The sequence below is a fragment of the Battus philenor genome, unplaced genomic scaffold, assembly GCF_028537555.1.
Source record: "Battus philenor isolate CCGP_79_NKW_IND1 unplaced genomic scaffold, ilBatPhil1.0.hap1 SCAF_24, whole genome shotgun sequence".
In the NCBI taxonomy this organism is placed as follows: Eukaryota; Metazoa; Arthropoda; class Insecta; order Lepidoptera; family Papilionidae; genus Battus; species Battus philenor.
Genome location: NW_027181687.1, coordinates 748,568 through 765,654, shown reverse-complemented (window position 1 = coordinate 765,654; position 17,087 = coordinate 748,568). Strand labels below are relative to the sequence as shown.

The 17,087-nt window shown below is 34.1% G+C and overlaps 1 protein-coding gene across 2 annotated transcripts in view; it reads left to right on the top strand.

The window, feature by feature from the left end:
* The window catches only part of tup (LIM1_Isl and LIM2_Isl domain-containing protein tup), an 85,459-nt gene that overhangs the window by 56,528 nt on the left and 11,844 nt on the right, over positions 1–17,087 (top strand). For both annotated transcript variants that reach the window (XM_068768050.1, XM_068768049.1), the window contains exons 2-5: positions 1,011–1,200; positions 13,158–13,288; positions 13,998–14,065; positions 15,140–15,245. In XM_068768050.1, coding sequence (XP_068624151.1) covers positions 1,011–1,200; positions 13,158–13,288; positions 13,998–14,065; positions 15,140–15,245 — 495 coding nt within the window. The remainder of the gene's footprint in view (positions 1–1,010; positions 1,201–13,157; positions 13,289–13,997; positions 14,066–15,139; positions 15,246–17,087) is intronic.

Sequence of the window (17,087 nt, the reverse complement as noted above, 5' to 3'; positions counted from 1 at the left end):
TGTTACATTATTTATATATCACTATAAGTAATTTATTTTTCGATTTACTTATTAAAAATCAAAATAAATAATATATTTTGGCAGTAATAAATCATAAACTAGGAACAGTCTATAGCAGTAATAACACATAACGATAGGTTTTTAGCACAATAAAAATATGATATTATTCTTTTTATTTTCACTTTCTTTTTTCTTCTTTTTATTGCGTCTTGTCTTGTCTTGTTGGATCCACGATATCCGTACACGGTTGAAATTCCTTCCATCCGCACTGGGTGTTTTTCAACTATTTTTATTATATTTTACCACATGGATGCGGGTCAACTATTATCATCGCTAAACTTACAGCCTTTAGCCTTCCATCGTCATCATCATATCAGCTGCAGAATGACCACTACTGGATATAGTTTTCTTTTAGTTATAAGCGACCTGTACCCAACGTCTTCCAACGATCTTAACATAAAGAACGGATAAGCCTGCAAAAGTTAAGAAATAAAATTAAATAAGGATAGGAAAATAATCTATTTGGAAGTCTGTCTATTTGAAAATAATTTATATTAGAGTCACCGGAAAGTAATGTAGCTTTTTTTAGTTAAATTCACACGACTACATTATTATCAAGTTTTTATTTCTAATCAACAATATATTCAACTTCGTTATCAACAACCTTTTGACATCTAGTATACAAATCAAAGCCGGCGCGGTAACAAATCAATCGGTTATTCTGTAAACTATATTACTTTCCAGTCTCCCTGATATAAACAATGATCTAAGAATGTATCTATTGAGTGAAGGCGATGAAAGGAAGATTTGCAAGTGTAGAGTGACAGATCATATGAAAGATGAAATAGAATGTAAAATAAAAATAATTTAAATATTTAATAATTAATTTAACCCGATGTTGTAAAGTACCACACCTAACAGAGAACGAGAGGCCCAGTAAATAGATAAAAAGAAACGTCACACATATAAATATACAAGGAAATCGAAAAATAACAATAAATTTGTTTCAGAGAAGCTGCGACTGTCGCTGTGCGTGGGCTGCGGCGGTCAGATCCACGACCAGTACATCCTCAGAGTGGCACCGGATCTGGAGTGGCATGCGGCCTGTCTCAAGTGTCAGGAGTGTCGCCAGTTCCTCGACGAGTCCTGCACCTGTTTCGTACGCGACGGCAAGACGTACTGCAAGCGGGATTACACCAGGTAAGTGGTCACATCAGGTAACCTGGATCCACCATCACGGTCTATGTACCAATGGGCACATCTCGCAGCTCGAGCCGAGGCTCTCTAGAAAGCTCTCGATCTTTGCTACTTTAAAAAAGGTTTTAGACTTGGCCTTCGCTGCCACTTTAAACCAGCTGTACTTACAAATGCCATTTGCCAAAAATCACTTTTGTTAAAAAAAATCAAAGTAAATTATGACAGAATATATTATAGAATGATGGATGTTAATAATAAGAAAAAAAAAAGAAATTTAATATTTGTAAAATGTTAAATGAATATAGAAAATAGAATATATATTGTAAAGTAGCACTCCGGAATGAACGGTGAAGGAAAGGAGAGGAGATGTATGAAAGGTAAAGGAATGAATAGGAATGAGAGAGAATAGAAGAATGAGTGAATGATATAAAGATGGATATAAAATGAGTGAGCAAATAAAAGAATGTGGAAACATTACTAAGTCAAAATTGTCACTGCGTACCCAAGAGTGGGTTGTACGAGAGGCCCTAAAAGGGGGGGCACAAAATATAACCAGATTGATCTATTCGGCAAGCGCAGCGAAATACGTTCGTTCACCCACAAGGTGGTCCAAACCAAAACCAAATTTTGGTCGTCGTAAAACTTTGAAATCAGGCAAGTTCCTTGATAATTCGAAATCTTTGGTAAAGCCTGTGTCCAGATTTGGACGTACTAAGTCAGTAATTTTTAAAAATATGATGATGAAATTTATCACAAACTAAAGTTATTTTTATTCTGTATTTTGAAAATGTAAGACGCGTAACCAAGCTGTCCCTAAGTCAAACATCTAGTGTGTTTACATCACCGATCTGTATACAGAGATGGCTAATTATAAAACCTTATTTCAAAACGAACCGCATAAAATGTATTTATAAAAAAAAAACGAAATATCCGTAACGCATGCCTGTCATTTTTAATCGCGGCGCCAGTTTTTCAAAACAACGCCAAAGATGAATTGACTAAAATAACTCTCACATGTTTACCATTTCACCCTTCCATCTCCCTTTGCTAAAATATAGGATTACAGCAATCCAAACTCGTTTCACCTACAGATCTAAATAACCGCGCAATCTACGCCCTTAACCCGTTGTTATAACAACTAAAATCGTATAACCGAACGTATATTGCGACGGTAAATATAATCTAGCCGCTGTACACGGTGATGTGCAGAGAAAACAAACCGTGCTCGACTGAGCATTATGTATTTTGGCGCCAAAATAAACGTCAGTTTGACAGCGCGGCGGGCGGCGGCAACCTGATATGTCTATGGTACGCTCGTTCGTCGGCCGGTTTTCTATTACATTTATTTACCTAATGTATAAACATGAAATTATAATATATCTCATTCCAGGTGTTGTTTATATTTAGGTTTGTATTGAATTGTAAATAATATTTTTGATTATTGAGTAGGCATATACATGCATTTTTGAATGGTTAATTATTTTTAATGGTTAGTCCGATTAGCCCGTTAGTTAGCACCGGGTCGGATTGCTGATCTGTTAAGAAAAACTGGCCAGAAAGTCAACAGTAGCTATTTTCAACTGAATTTTAATAATGTTTTATATTTAAATCACTGTATCCTGTAAGGTAAACAGACTAAGATTTATTTAATAATATCCTTTTAATTTTAGATTTAAAACTAAGAAACGGAAGTTTTAAGATATGTTTTTAATTTTATTATACATACATAATGGCTGCAAATAACTAATAAATAAAAAAAAAAACATATAACTGTGAAATTGAATACATTTTAAGTGATGATATGGATTCTAATCAAACTAAGAGGAAGGGATAAAACCTCGAACTGTTGATGGTGTCGAAAATAAAAGGCAAGCCCCCAAGAGGTAAACCTATTATTTAGAGCAGTGATTCCCAAATTGGTCTATATCGACCCCTAGGGGTCTATGACAACCTGCAAGGGGTCTACGTCAGCGATTTGGGGGTCCATGAAATGAAAATGGGGGTCTACGATAGTGGATTTCAACTCATACACTGATAGTACCTTTTTACTTACATAATACTAAATTATAATATCATAACGTTTACATTATTTATAAAAGTACCTATGAAGTAAAAAAAATATTATATATGTTTATAAAATTGTGTAAGTTGTAGCATGTTGGTATTAGCTTTGTGGTCGCAATACATTTTGAACTTGTAAAAACCTGAGAGTTGAAGTAGAAGAAGTAGAAATTTACAGGAAATCAATATCAGGTAAGTAGGGGGTCTACCCAACACGGAAAAACAAGGCAAGGGGTCTACGACACGAAAAAGTTTGGGAAACTCTGATTTAGACGGACCAAATCGGCTCAACGCGACACCAAAGTTTGTGCTCCGCACTGATGGAACAGTGGAAGAAGAATGAGGATCATTCTATATGCCTGAGATCACAACCCTGAGCAATGAGGACAATGATACTCGGAGGAGGAAATCATCTCAATTAATTTCTCTTACTAAAACATAACGAATATCTGTGAAAGTAATTCCAAATATAAATCGATTGAGTTTGACGTGATCTCTACTCAAATCAGGACACGTTTGGAAACTGTAGTTATATATAAATTGAAGTATTAGATTATTTTTATAACCTTCATTTATTATCATCACCTATGTACGTCACAGGTGATGATTATAAATGATCTAGAGTGGAGAATAATATCGCCCTCGGTGATAAGACTCCATTCTTTCACTTCATCTTATTTATATTTCATGTGATTTGTATAAGTCCCGTATGATGTACTTGAAGAGGTATAAAATGAACACGCGTTAGCCAGTGATCAATTATGATTAAAAAAATGAATAATAACAAACAGAAACATTAAAATAACATATTTTAATTAATAATTAAAACAGATTATTTAAGTCTCCATCAAAGATAACACGAGAAATAATTCCAATTTATCCAACTGTTTTACCGTAGTTTCTTTAATAACCTACTAGATGGCGCTAATCACTAAGCATCATGGCACAGTACTGTTTTACCGACGTTATGTTCTATTAAAAACCACTTTATATACGTGTCATACGTGATCTAAAAATCAATTATTATATTCCTGAACCTGGAAGAGCAGCCTACCATCACCTGCAACATCACTGACCGTATTTTTACAGCACAAAATGAAATATATCTTTTCTTAAAGACACACAATAAGCATTGCCTAAAAACAGATAAATAATAAATAATCTTTACGTATAAATAACTATAAAGTAAAAATTGTATAAAATTATAAATAAAAACAAAATTAAAAACATTTGCGATTAAAATCTACATATTTATATCTCACAGACGTCTTTAAAAATCCTATATAGACTTGTATATGTCGAAAGCATGTATATATGTTTACTTTCAAGAATACCCTCTCGTCTTGACATTATAAGTGGAGGTAATTAAACTCGGAGAACTATAATTACCTCCCACTTACAGTAAGTACTTCAACAAAGTAGTATATGTACATTATGACTGGTATCCAACATAAGACTTGTAATTAATGACCTGGTATTGGAAATAGCTTCATGTATATTTAAAATTCGAATTGTCATAAATGGCATCAATGTAAAGCCGCGTGCTGTCAGTCCCGTGGGAGCTGGCAACATAGTTGCTGTCAGGAACATAAGTGTAAAGAAATCTGCCAACTAAAACCCGTTTCCTCCATTATACAGAGGTTGTAACGTTGGATATTAGTAATATATATGAGAAACATTATATAATTTGTAATACAGTAAAAGCATTTTAGAATTTTACGGTACATTCTATATCTTAAGTTGCGTGAGATTGTGGAAACCGCGGTATCGACTCAGCAGACTTTTGTTAATGACAGAAAAAAGAAGAAAGAGTGAGAGAAATTGAGAAGGACGAAAGAAGAGCGAATAAATAAAATCAGAAAGCCTAACCTAAAACAGAGGAATCTTCGAGATGCCCCCAATTTCGGGGATCAAAAAGAAAAAAAAACAATAGTATAGCGTGATGTAATCGACTACCTGCGCCATCTATCGGCGACGAATGTAATCACGTTCCAAAAACCTTCTATCAAACATTAAAAACTTCATACACTGTAACGTAAATATATTTAAAGTCTCAACTAGTGTTTTTACTGTATAAAGGCTTTATTAATTTTATTTCTAATGTCCTGAAGATAGGTAATCTATGCGTAATGCGTAAACAACACGTTTTGATCGAGACCTAGATATACTGCGTGATAGGTTACAGATTTGAAAGCTCTGAAGGGGTGAAAACATAGCATATTTGCTATCTATTGTTTGGTACACACTATCTAAAATCAATGGTTTTATAGATAAATGACGTATTCATAATATTGTAAAAAAGGCTTTTTTAAAATCGAATTGCTACATATTAAAAATAGATTTTATTTGCTATCTGTGTCAGTAGATTGTGTTTTACTAAAGTTTATTGTCCCTCCGAATTCCAAAGAAAAAATAAATTAATGTTACGTATTTCAAAGTGATAACTTTATGTAGTATGATTGGAAATAGGTGTAAAAAGTTTAAGATTTTTTTGAAGACAAATGAGCTATATATCCACCAATTTACAACTTTTACACCTACAGCCCTGCATAGTAAAACTGTAACGTGATCTAAAAGTCTTCTTATCTATTTAAGTTCAGAATTTAATCCAAATCGTTCGGTTATCTCAAACAGGTAAATTTTACTTTCACTTTCACAATTGGTACAGTTTTAAAATTGTACCTTCATCTGTCGGTCGCACGTCTACCCCATTACAATAACAGTCGTGAATATATCAGTAAAATATTCTCGTGTTTCCGCTGTTTACTCTAAACGTAACCGGATACCAGCGCCGCGCTGCAAACAACGCCTTCCGCCCTTCTCCTCTTACCAAAAGGGTTAATCTATTGATTATTTTATATTTAAATTCGACTTCACATGTTCTTACGAACTAACTTAAGAATTGCTAGTTTAAAGTGTCAATTGATGGAACACATTGTTTTTGCATCGGCTGGTGAGGCTGGAAGGTTTTCGAAAGACTTATTAGGTTCCCACTAAACCTTTATCTCGGGGTCACTAAAATAGAGCTAAGGTATCTCCTGCCTGTCGTAAGAAACGACTAAAAGGGCATCGGGTCCACTGGCATTGAAAATGGAACCCTTCATCCTCCTCTCAATGAGAACCCAAGTTAGGCAGCAACGGGAAACGGTCTCGTGTTGCTGCGGTACAGCGAGGACCCTGGAAAAAGCACAGCTTACCCCAGGATGTATCCAGGTACAGTTCTGAAGTGCAGTTGTGGGTTCCATAGAGGATTCGTCGGCTTCTCCAAAGATACCGAAGGTAACCAGTCCTTCCTCCAGAAGGCATAGTATCATGTCCATCATAAAGAAGAATTAGCTGCAAGTTTGATTCTAGAAGTTGTTGACTCGTATGTGTAAGTTCAACTTCATGAAGAAACATCTTTTCGTCAAATATATCAGAAAAATTTATGGCACAAAAGATGACGACACTGAAACAGTCTTTGACTTCAGGCCTCACCATGGACCAGCAAGCGTTGGATAAGAAGTCCACGTAAAAGATACCCGACCTTGTGAAGGCTTTCAATGGTCCAATAAGAAATATGTTGATAATAAACAATTTCTAAATACTGCTTCAGGATCTCTTACAGTGTTCTAAAACATCCTCCTGGGATATAGCTGGTCCATGGTGAGGTCTGAAGTGAAAGAATGTTTTAGTGCCGTCATCTTTTGTGGCAATAGGATATCATTTTATGTCGATATCCTCCCTGGTTTCGTTGTGTCTTAAAATATCTAGGTTGTATACGTGTTTTTGAAGGTGTTTGTCCAGGGATGGCAACAGATATATTCTAGTTATATTCAAATGGAGCAGTTTTTAGATAGAGTCAGCCCTAACGAGGCTGTAAGGAGAGATGGTAGACGGTGTCGTATTTCGCTAATTGAGGGGTCGCGTCCGAAGCGAAATCTCTCCCTAAATGTACGAACTCACGCAGCTTCCCAAATCTCGACAGATATACACATATATACATATATACACTATGTTTGAGCGGTTATAAAGTACTCTCTTAGATAAAAGTTGCGTGTAAGGCAGTGAAACATGGCCAGTAACAAAGTGTCAAGTCCATACTATCATCACCAGGGGGCAAAAATGAAGATGCTTCGGTGAATATACGGAGAGAGATACGTTCCCGGTTAGCTTCAAGAAAGCAGACTACGTTGGTTTGGACACATAAGGAGGATGCCCCCAGAGTACGTATCCAATCTCAACATACCAGAATTCCAGACCCTGAGGGCGACCGAAAACTAGATGGATGGATGTGCTCAAAAAAGACAAACGGTTTTTGAATGTTTCCGAAAATGAAAAGTACTATAAATTCGTGTCTTTAAAGCTTTGAGATATATAATAAGTTAATTCATATAAACATATACATAATAAAGTGTGGAGTTACTGCATAGTCTCGTAGAGAAATGTTTGATGAAGAAAAGATAGTCTATAAATATTTTATCATAAAATTTAAGTAAAATATCGAAGTACACTTAGTTGGCGTTAGAAATAGATATATGTTTGTTATACCATTTCATACCTTTAATATATTACAAATTTTTAAAGATTTTTTTTCCACAAAATAAATTGTCAGTTTCTTGTGAGCTCTTATATCGTGGTGCGTTTGGAACCCTGATTCAAGTTAAAGGTCAAATTAGTTATTCTTACAATCAAATTGGACTCTACTCTCGAAGCAAAATCAAAACAAAAATTAATATCAAAAAAGATATATTTAATTACCACATAAAGCAGATTTTAATCAATATGCTGCTTTTATATTTCTCCATAGAAATCTTTTAGCACTGGTTGAATACCCGTGTGTGTGGTCCATGTTTATACAGCTGCCCCAGCTGTCACATCTGCCCAGACAACCGCGCTGGGAGACGAGAATATGTTGATGTACCTTCTATACGCGCTATCTCAAATGCTATTCATACAGGATAATTGATTATAGGTATATAATCTTGTATAGCTGTAATATTTAGCTTATTTACGAGAAAACTTTAAAGATTAGAGGCATATAAAAGTGAATGAGTATGTAAGATCATGTGAAGTATGTTAGAAGAACGAACGAATTACCTTAAGACTGAAAGAGCAGAAAAAAAAAAAAAAAAGAATGTGAAATATTTAATTAAAAACAGTAAGTTTCATGTGTCTATACGAGGGAGAAGGAGTGAGAAAACCACTTAAGATTTTACACCTATTTCCAATAAACCCGTATAAAATGATCACTGTGAAAAATGTTATATGCATGTATTTCTTTCATTGAAATGCAACTAGGAAATGTCTATTATTTCTGTTGATGTTAATGCTGTTAGCGCTATGGCTTTTACAGCTTCATCGGTACTGAGTTCACGGAGCGGAAGGGTCTGTGAACTAGATTTAAACTAGAAACTAAAAGCTGGTGGGGCGCCTACCAGTTGCACGGGAACGCTTGCACGTTGTTAAGGCTCTTCGCGGCAGAGCTTTGACGGGGCATGTTGCTGGAGTGTGCTTGCGGGTTAAGATGGCAGCGTGGACTATAGGCGAGCCGAAGAGGGACCCGGATCTAACCACGGTTCGCCCACGCTGTTCGCGGTTAGGGAGCGGGCGGCTGCTCACTGAAAACGTGTGTTGGGGAAATGTGGCCGTACATAATCTGCAGGGAAAGTAAACAATGATTAACTTTAATATGTAGAAATACAAAAATGCTTTTTATTTTTATATTATCATAACATTATTAATTATTTCTATATGTGGATATGTGTACATAAATTAAATCAAATCAAAATATTCTAAGTAAGAAAAGAACGAACATTTAGCCACTTCCGCACATGCAGTGGTAGTCGTGCAACAAAGTGCACCGCCCGCCAGCCCGCTGATAAATGCGTATGCGGCAAACAATGCGAATTACACAACTACCACCGTTAAATAACTCAATATGTGTTTCACCCCTCCACGGGGCATCTTCAGGTGTTATGTTACACCGATTAGAGCCAAACACACCAATAGCTGAAGTGGCTAAATATTGGTCCTTTTCTTATTTAGAATGGACTTCCGCAAGGTAACGCCCGATTCCATTAAATACTCTTTATTCGAAAAGGATGTTAAAAGCACTTTATAATCGACAATCGACATAAAATGTCGATATTTTTGTCTCTGTAGAAAGCTACCCCAGCACGGAAGGTAGTTCTTCTGAGACTGAGAAACTCAACAGTTGCTTTTATATTGACAACTATGCTATACACCATGAATGCACAGACCGCGGCCCGCCGGTCGAATACTGGCGGCCCGCCGACAGCAAAAATAATGCTCTCGTACATTCGAAAAATATTGAAAGCTATTCCAGAATAAAACCCAAATAAATTAATTACCTATACTTCTGGCGGCAGGCCCGCCATCAGTTCATGATTTGCCCGAGTGGCCCCTAGTCTTAATAATTCTGTGCAACCATGCTTACACTCATAACCAATGATATGAAACTCTGAACAACCTTTCAAATAGTACAATATACATACATTATAATTGTCATTAAATGTAGCAATCGTTGTCAGAAAGTTATACCGACACTGCCTTCGCGTTTAGCAAGTTCAATCCAAGTTAGAATCCCCATAGAACCTTCGAACACCGAGTACATCTCACTTCACCCCTTACACTGAACACTCATATGCCTGTAGTGTACCTTCGTGCGAAAGCCTTCGTTCAACTGGCGATTTAGTTTCAATTAACTTCGTGAAAGCCTCCGGACAATCCTTAACTTCAACAGATGCGATATCTAGAACTTTTTTATGTCATTTCCCAACTAAGCCTTTCTAAAACTACCACACTATATGTAACACATTTTTTTTTGTTATTAAAGCGAAAGTATTGAACTGAAAGAGTTCACTTTCGAATTGCCTCATTTAACAATCAAAATGCCTACCTGTGATGTGGGATCCATATTCGGAAACACAGATCTGGAACACTAAGTAAACAAAGGCTTTTATTTTTTATTTATTATTTCTATAATATTAAAATTACAATAAAACTTACTATTTAACAAAACACTACATCCTGTCTCGTGGAGTAAATTATATAAGAGTAACTGATTTGGCTTGTAGCGTTGGACAGAGATCTAGGTAAATATGATTAAAACTAATGTATCAAGTCCACAGAAACGATCTAAGAATTCGGCAGAATCCCAATCCAGTATAGTATGTAAAAACCAGAAATTAAAAAGGGTCTTAATTTAGGCGCCCTTTGCGGCTAAATTAAGACCCTTTTTAATTTCTGGCTTTTTAATTTGACGGCTCGACCGCTCAAAATCAAAAAAATACCAATTTCCAAAGTGTGGTATTATGGTATGCAGAGAATACTGCTGCCTATCCCCTGGAAACTTTTTTGTGTGCTATGCAATCCTATATAATTAATGCACAAAGTGTGAACCATATAAAACTGTATGCTTTGAATCGAACCCGTGTAGATCACGGTTTCAGACCTCTACCGCTAAACCACCATTAAAATAAATACATTGTAGTACAAAATAATATATAGATATAAATATAAACATGAAATTAACTTAAATAAGTTGGTACAAGCCTGAAAGAGAGTAAAGAAAACAAAAAAAAACATTATGAATTATTTTAAAAATAATCAACTATATAAAAAGTACTTTTCATTCACAATCTACTTTTAATTCCGTTTAATATTTAATATAAACTTTTTTATCATATTTTATGTAACCGGCTGGATTGGGAAATAAAAAAAAATCTTTATCATTCACGAATGAAACTTAAAACAGATGTTCCTATTTTAAATTTTACTTAATAAACTAAATAGGATAAATATCAAGTCAGCCTATAACTTAGCGATAGGAGAATCAGACTTGTGATCATAGTTCATAGGTTCGATTTCCAGGACAATCTTATATAATTCATACTTTGTGCAGTAATTATATATGATTGCAATTGCTTGTAAATAAGTTTCCAGAGGATGGTCAGCAGCGTCCTCTGGAAACTTCTTTGTAAGCAATCCTATATAATTAGCACAAAATGAGATGTATAAGACTGTATTTAAAAATGAAAGCCACTTTTATTTAAAGATACTTAGCTATATATTCGCTATTTAAAATGTTTAAACCTATTAACAATCACCATATATAAGTTTGATTTTAGGAAGAAGTATATGACATTGAAAATAATATATATATGTAGTTTTTAAAGAGATATACGAAGTTAATAAGGCTGGTAAGGTAATATCTCTGTTGTAGACGTTGTACGCGACTTCTAATGTTGCTATATATAAAAAAAACATAGAAACTTTTTTTTGTATTTACTTTTCCAAAAAATATTTTTATTTCTATGTATATTAGAAACGTGTAAATTTAATATGTAAAATTCTCGTGTCACGGTGTTCGAACTTGAACTCCTCCGAAACGGCTTGACCGATTTTTACCAAATTTTATATGCGTATTCAGTATGTCTGAGAATCGGCTACTATCTATTTTCCATACTCCTAAGTGATAAGGGTGGTCCACCCATAAATTTTATTTTTAATTTTTTAGACAATTTTTTTGGTTTTTATTTTATTATGATACAGCATACAAAAATACATACAAACCTAAATTTTCACCCCTCTACGATCAACCCTTATCTTACGTTTGTTAATTAAAAACTTTAATTTTTTTTGCAAAACAACGTTTGCGGGATCAGCTAGTATATATATAACATTTACAGTGTATAACTGAAAGTTCTGTTTATTTATTTTAATTTTTACTTTCTGCACCTCACGAATAAATAAAAAGCGTAAAGGCACAATGATTATAGGTAAGATCGATTCATGTATAAAGGCATTCGAGACATAACACAGTGAAAAGCATTGAAAAGCGAACAAAACCCCTAAATACATTTTGAAACAACCCCCGGGGAGGTTATTGACCGGCACTTAACGGGATGAAAACCACCCCCCGGCAATACCGCTAAAAGCATCGCCTATACAAAGCGTGGGTAGGTAATGGAGGGTTGTTATATACCTGCAGGGACCGGGAAAAAATTTTTTCCTAGGGAAATTATTTACGTATACTTCATAACGGAGGCTATATGCTATATACCTGTTTCCCAACCTATTTTAAGGCACGCTCCACACTTAGCAACATAAAATTTTCACTATCGTAGGTAGGCCGCCCAATATGATGCACAACATATTTAACGTAAGGAAAAAAATGTATTGCAAGATAGAGATGGGAAAAAAACTGAAACCATCGGATATCTCTTGTGCGATAAGTATCGCCCACTATTGCTGAAATATCGCGGAAAATTTATAGGACCATAAAACGTCGAGTACAAAACAAAAATACCTAAACAAATCAAACAGCAATAAAATAAAATAATAAAATTATGTAAATAAATAAACTGTAATACACTACGATAAGCAAATTAAATAAAAAAGCGAATTTTATCAACGTCATTTTATCAGCAGTAGGATGCCCACAGTTGGGCTATTTATGAATTTAAAATAAAACCGGTTTAGCTCTTTATCAACAACCAATGTGATATTATTTTCCAACATTAATACTCCGAGTAATACAGTGTAATTATAAGTAAATTGACGGAATAGGCATATTATTCAATAAGCGAATATTTAAATGACAAGAATCCTTTGATGTTGCGTGATTATTTTGCTTTCATTCAGGTTATATCTGCCAAAGTGTATATGTATAAATCTATATTAAACTTTGTTAAAAAGTGTGTTGTTATGAAGTTTCTTCCTGCATCTTCTCCACAACTATAACACCTTGTGAAGCAGAGTAGAGTAAAAAATAAAATAGATTTTAGAAAAAAAGTTATCGATCAATACAAGAGAATTGTTTTTATTTCAATTTTTATTTTATTTTTTTAAGGTTGTATACCGTGGTCTTTATTAATAGAGGTACTTGTGGTCAGGTTGTTCGGCACGAAATGCGACAAATGCGGCGCATCCTTCAGCAAGAACGACTTCGTGATGCGCGCTAAGACGAAGATATATCACATCGACTGCTTCAGATGCTGCGCCTGCGCACGCCAGCTCATACCTGGTGAGTCCAGCCTTTCAGGACATCTATTTTTTTTAATATGAGTCCTCCACTATTGGGACCTCTCCTTCCACCCCAATTTTGTTGGGAACAGGGTTTTTATTTCTTAACAATTTTTTCACATGAATTTTTTATTTTCGTCCTCGTCTTCCATAGTTCACAATATCTTTTTTTCTTCCTTCTATCATTCCATAATTCCATCTTCCTTTCTCAATCATTCCATTCCTTTCATCCATCCTCAAACACTTCAGTTGTATTTTCTATTGTAGTATCACAGCTTTATTTAGTTTATTTTTTTTTTAAGTACATCAATTTGTTTCACAGATTTTTACATTTTTTAATCAGGACATCTATTAAAGCCTCTAAATAATAAATAATTTGCTCTTGATTTAAATTAATTCGTGTAGATGCGATCGTAGATCATGGGTTCAATTCCCTGGATATATTCATTTATAATTCACACTATACATTAATTATTAAATCGCCACAAAAACAAGTTTACAGAAGACAGGCATCAGCGTCCTCTGCGTACCATAATACCACACTGCTATCGCCAACCCTGGCTAGATTGGCGATTATCCAACATAGATATCTTTTTGTAGATGCATACGCCTTGTTGAAATGACATTTAAACTTACGTTGTTTTCCTGTATAAATAAAAAGATATAATTAAAATTATTCAACATGGATAACGATGTCCTTTCTGTTCCAGGAGACGAATTCGCATTGAGAGAAGGTGGCGCTTTATACTGCAGAGAGGATCATGACGTCTTAGAAAAGGTTCGTTCAATTTATATATGTAAATAAAAATTATTGGCAGGTTCAACGACGCTCTCCATAAGGCTCAGGAACTAAAGAGTGAGGCTGTCGTCGTTCATCGAACAACAGATACCTTCAGGCTGTATAACAGTGACAATCACGCGGCGGCAATATCACGTCACACACGTGCGTATATTACACGGACGAGACTCAAGATGCAATCGCAAGATTCATCTGGCGCACAACCTGATGATGCCAATATGGAGTATGGATGAAGAAGTGGTCGAAGGAATCGTATTTTTAAAAACTGAATATTGTTTGGGCGTCGTTAAAAACAAACAAAACACTAATGATTTTAAAAAATAATTAGTTTACTTCATACTTATTTATACGTTGAAATAGTTAAAACAAAGGCACGGACGCTAATGTCTATAGAATCTACTTTAAATAAATAAATAAAAATGATTCGCTAAATGCATACAATGCTAGATCGAACTCGAAAACGGCCAACCATTTCAGCTAATTTATTTTCATATCAATCACATTGTTATCATGTAGAGAAATAACAAAAAAAATTGTAAAAGGAATAGTTAAAGCTAATGTTTCTAGAATACAGATTCTACTTAAAATAAATAAAAATGATTCACTAAATGCATACAATGCTATATCGAACTCAAAAACGGCTTAACCGTTTCTGCTAATCTATTTCCATATCAGTCACATTGTTATCATAGAAAGAAAAAATAAAATATTGTAAAAGGAATAGTTACAACAATGTGTTTCTTTTCTCAAACTAGTGTTATTTATAAGCTGGATATACCTGAAAGATGTTTTTAAAGAAATTATAAATCTGACGGTTGCTTCTTAGTACATATATAAGACAAAAATTCAAATATATATAATATACAAAACAAGATAATCCGTCATGGGTCTGAATGTATGCATATATTAAAGACCAAAATGAAATTTTAGACTTTCTTTTAATATATATTACTTATTTTCTCAGCATAAAACCTTGGGGTTATATATAGCAGATAAATATACTATTATGGTGATATAAAGGGTAGAAGTAAATAGCACAAACTGTTGTTTCAGAGTGCAAACACGAGCGGCGGTAGTGGAACTGGCGCTGAGAGCAACAACAACACAACACTCAGCAACAACAACGCGCACCATCCCCACGAGCTTGGCTCTATGTCTGGTAAGTTCAAATTCAAAATATATTTAGTAAAGTTCCTTACAGGTACATTTTAATCGTCGATTATCTTTAACAAATAATTAATGTAATAAGTTGAGAAATCTACCACCGGTTCCGAATGATCTGGTGAAAAGACCAGGATAGAATTCTTGATGAAATTCCTGTTGGTCTTAAAAGTGAAAAGACTTATCACTAAGGGAGATGGGAAACATACAGTGATTATTATAGCGAAAGAAGATGCAGAAGTAATTAAATTTAACTTCATAATCTTCTTTTTGCTTCATGAATTTCTTCTATTCTATTCAAAGTTAAATGTATATCAATTTCTATAACAATTTCATTACGATACACATAAAAGGTCTTCGAGATCATCAGAGAATCCGAAATAAAAATGTCGGTGCGTTCTTCGACTTCTTGGCCAAATCATTTACCGCACAGGCCGTTCGATTGTGGAATGAGTAACCGCTGAATATAAGATCTGCTAAATCACTACCTATTTTTAAGAAGATTGTTAAGAAATGTTTTCTAGGCCAGGGGTGGTCAACCTGCGGCTCCTAGAAGAAATGTTAGTGATTCTCAATAAATATACCTTAGTTCTTTTTTAATTTTTGTGTTAATATATCTTTAAATTATTATCTATATGTTTAAAAATGTCTTCCAAATTACTGACCACAGATTATATATAATTCACTAAATTATCATGAGATGTAAAATAAATGTTTATAATATTTAAATATAAAAACTACAAAAATAATATAATGGAAAATATTTTATATTGTTATTTGTTTTCAAAATAAATATTAAACTTTTAGATACGTATTTAATTGTGGTGCAAAATTTTAAATTTTGAAAAATAACTCAGACTACCAAGTAGTTTGCCACCTCTGTACTAGATCTTTGATTATTTGTCATTTAATTTTTATATTTTTTCTATTTTTTTTTTATTCTTTCTGAAGCAAGTACGATGCAAGTTAGTTTGATGTTTTTATTTAAAATTGTATTCATAATTATGTATTATACTTTATTTATTATAAATATACATATATGTTTTATAAATATATATATATATATATATATATATATATATATGTATGTTTATACTGTTTCCATACTATGGTTGTCTGCAAGAAATTGCCTCGTGTAATAATTCCGCTCATTGTACTTTTTACTTTATTATTATCCAAAAAAAAAGAAAATTAAAATTAAGTCAATAAAGTCATCCGAAGGAACATGCTACTTCTGTCGTATTCTTCTTCATTTCAACTACAATACGTCCACTACTGGGCATAGCCTTCACTTGTAAACTTCTAATAGGACAATGTGGAAAGTTCATCTATATCTTACGAGAGGATGTTCTAAGTCCTGTATATTTTTTTAACATTATATAAATGAATAGGCGTTTGTCTTTCATCTCATGTAATGGAAAGTGTAGATGAAGACGAAGGTGGTACACGCCCATCAAAAAGAAAACTGTTCACTACTCTTAAAGGCTCCAATGTTCAACTCATCAGGAAAAATAGTCTTAGGCAGGTCGTTCCGAATCTTAGCGACTATCACAAAAACGAGCTGTCAAACCGTTTAATTAGACTTTTGGGTGTGTCAACAACGTATGGATGAAACTTAAAACTTAACAATTCGATTAATGCAGTCAACAATCTAATGTATAAAATTCTCGTGTCACGGTGTTCGAACTTGAACTCCTCTGAAACGGCTTGACCGACTTTTACCAAATTTTATATGCGTATTCAGTAGATCTGAGAATCGGCTACTATCTATTTTTCATACCCCTAAGTGATAAGGGTGGTCCACGCCTAAATTATTTTTTTTATTTTTTAGACAACTTTT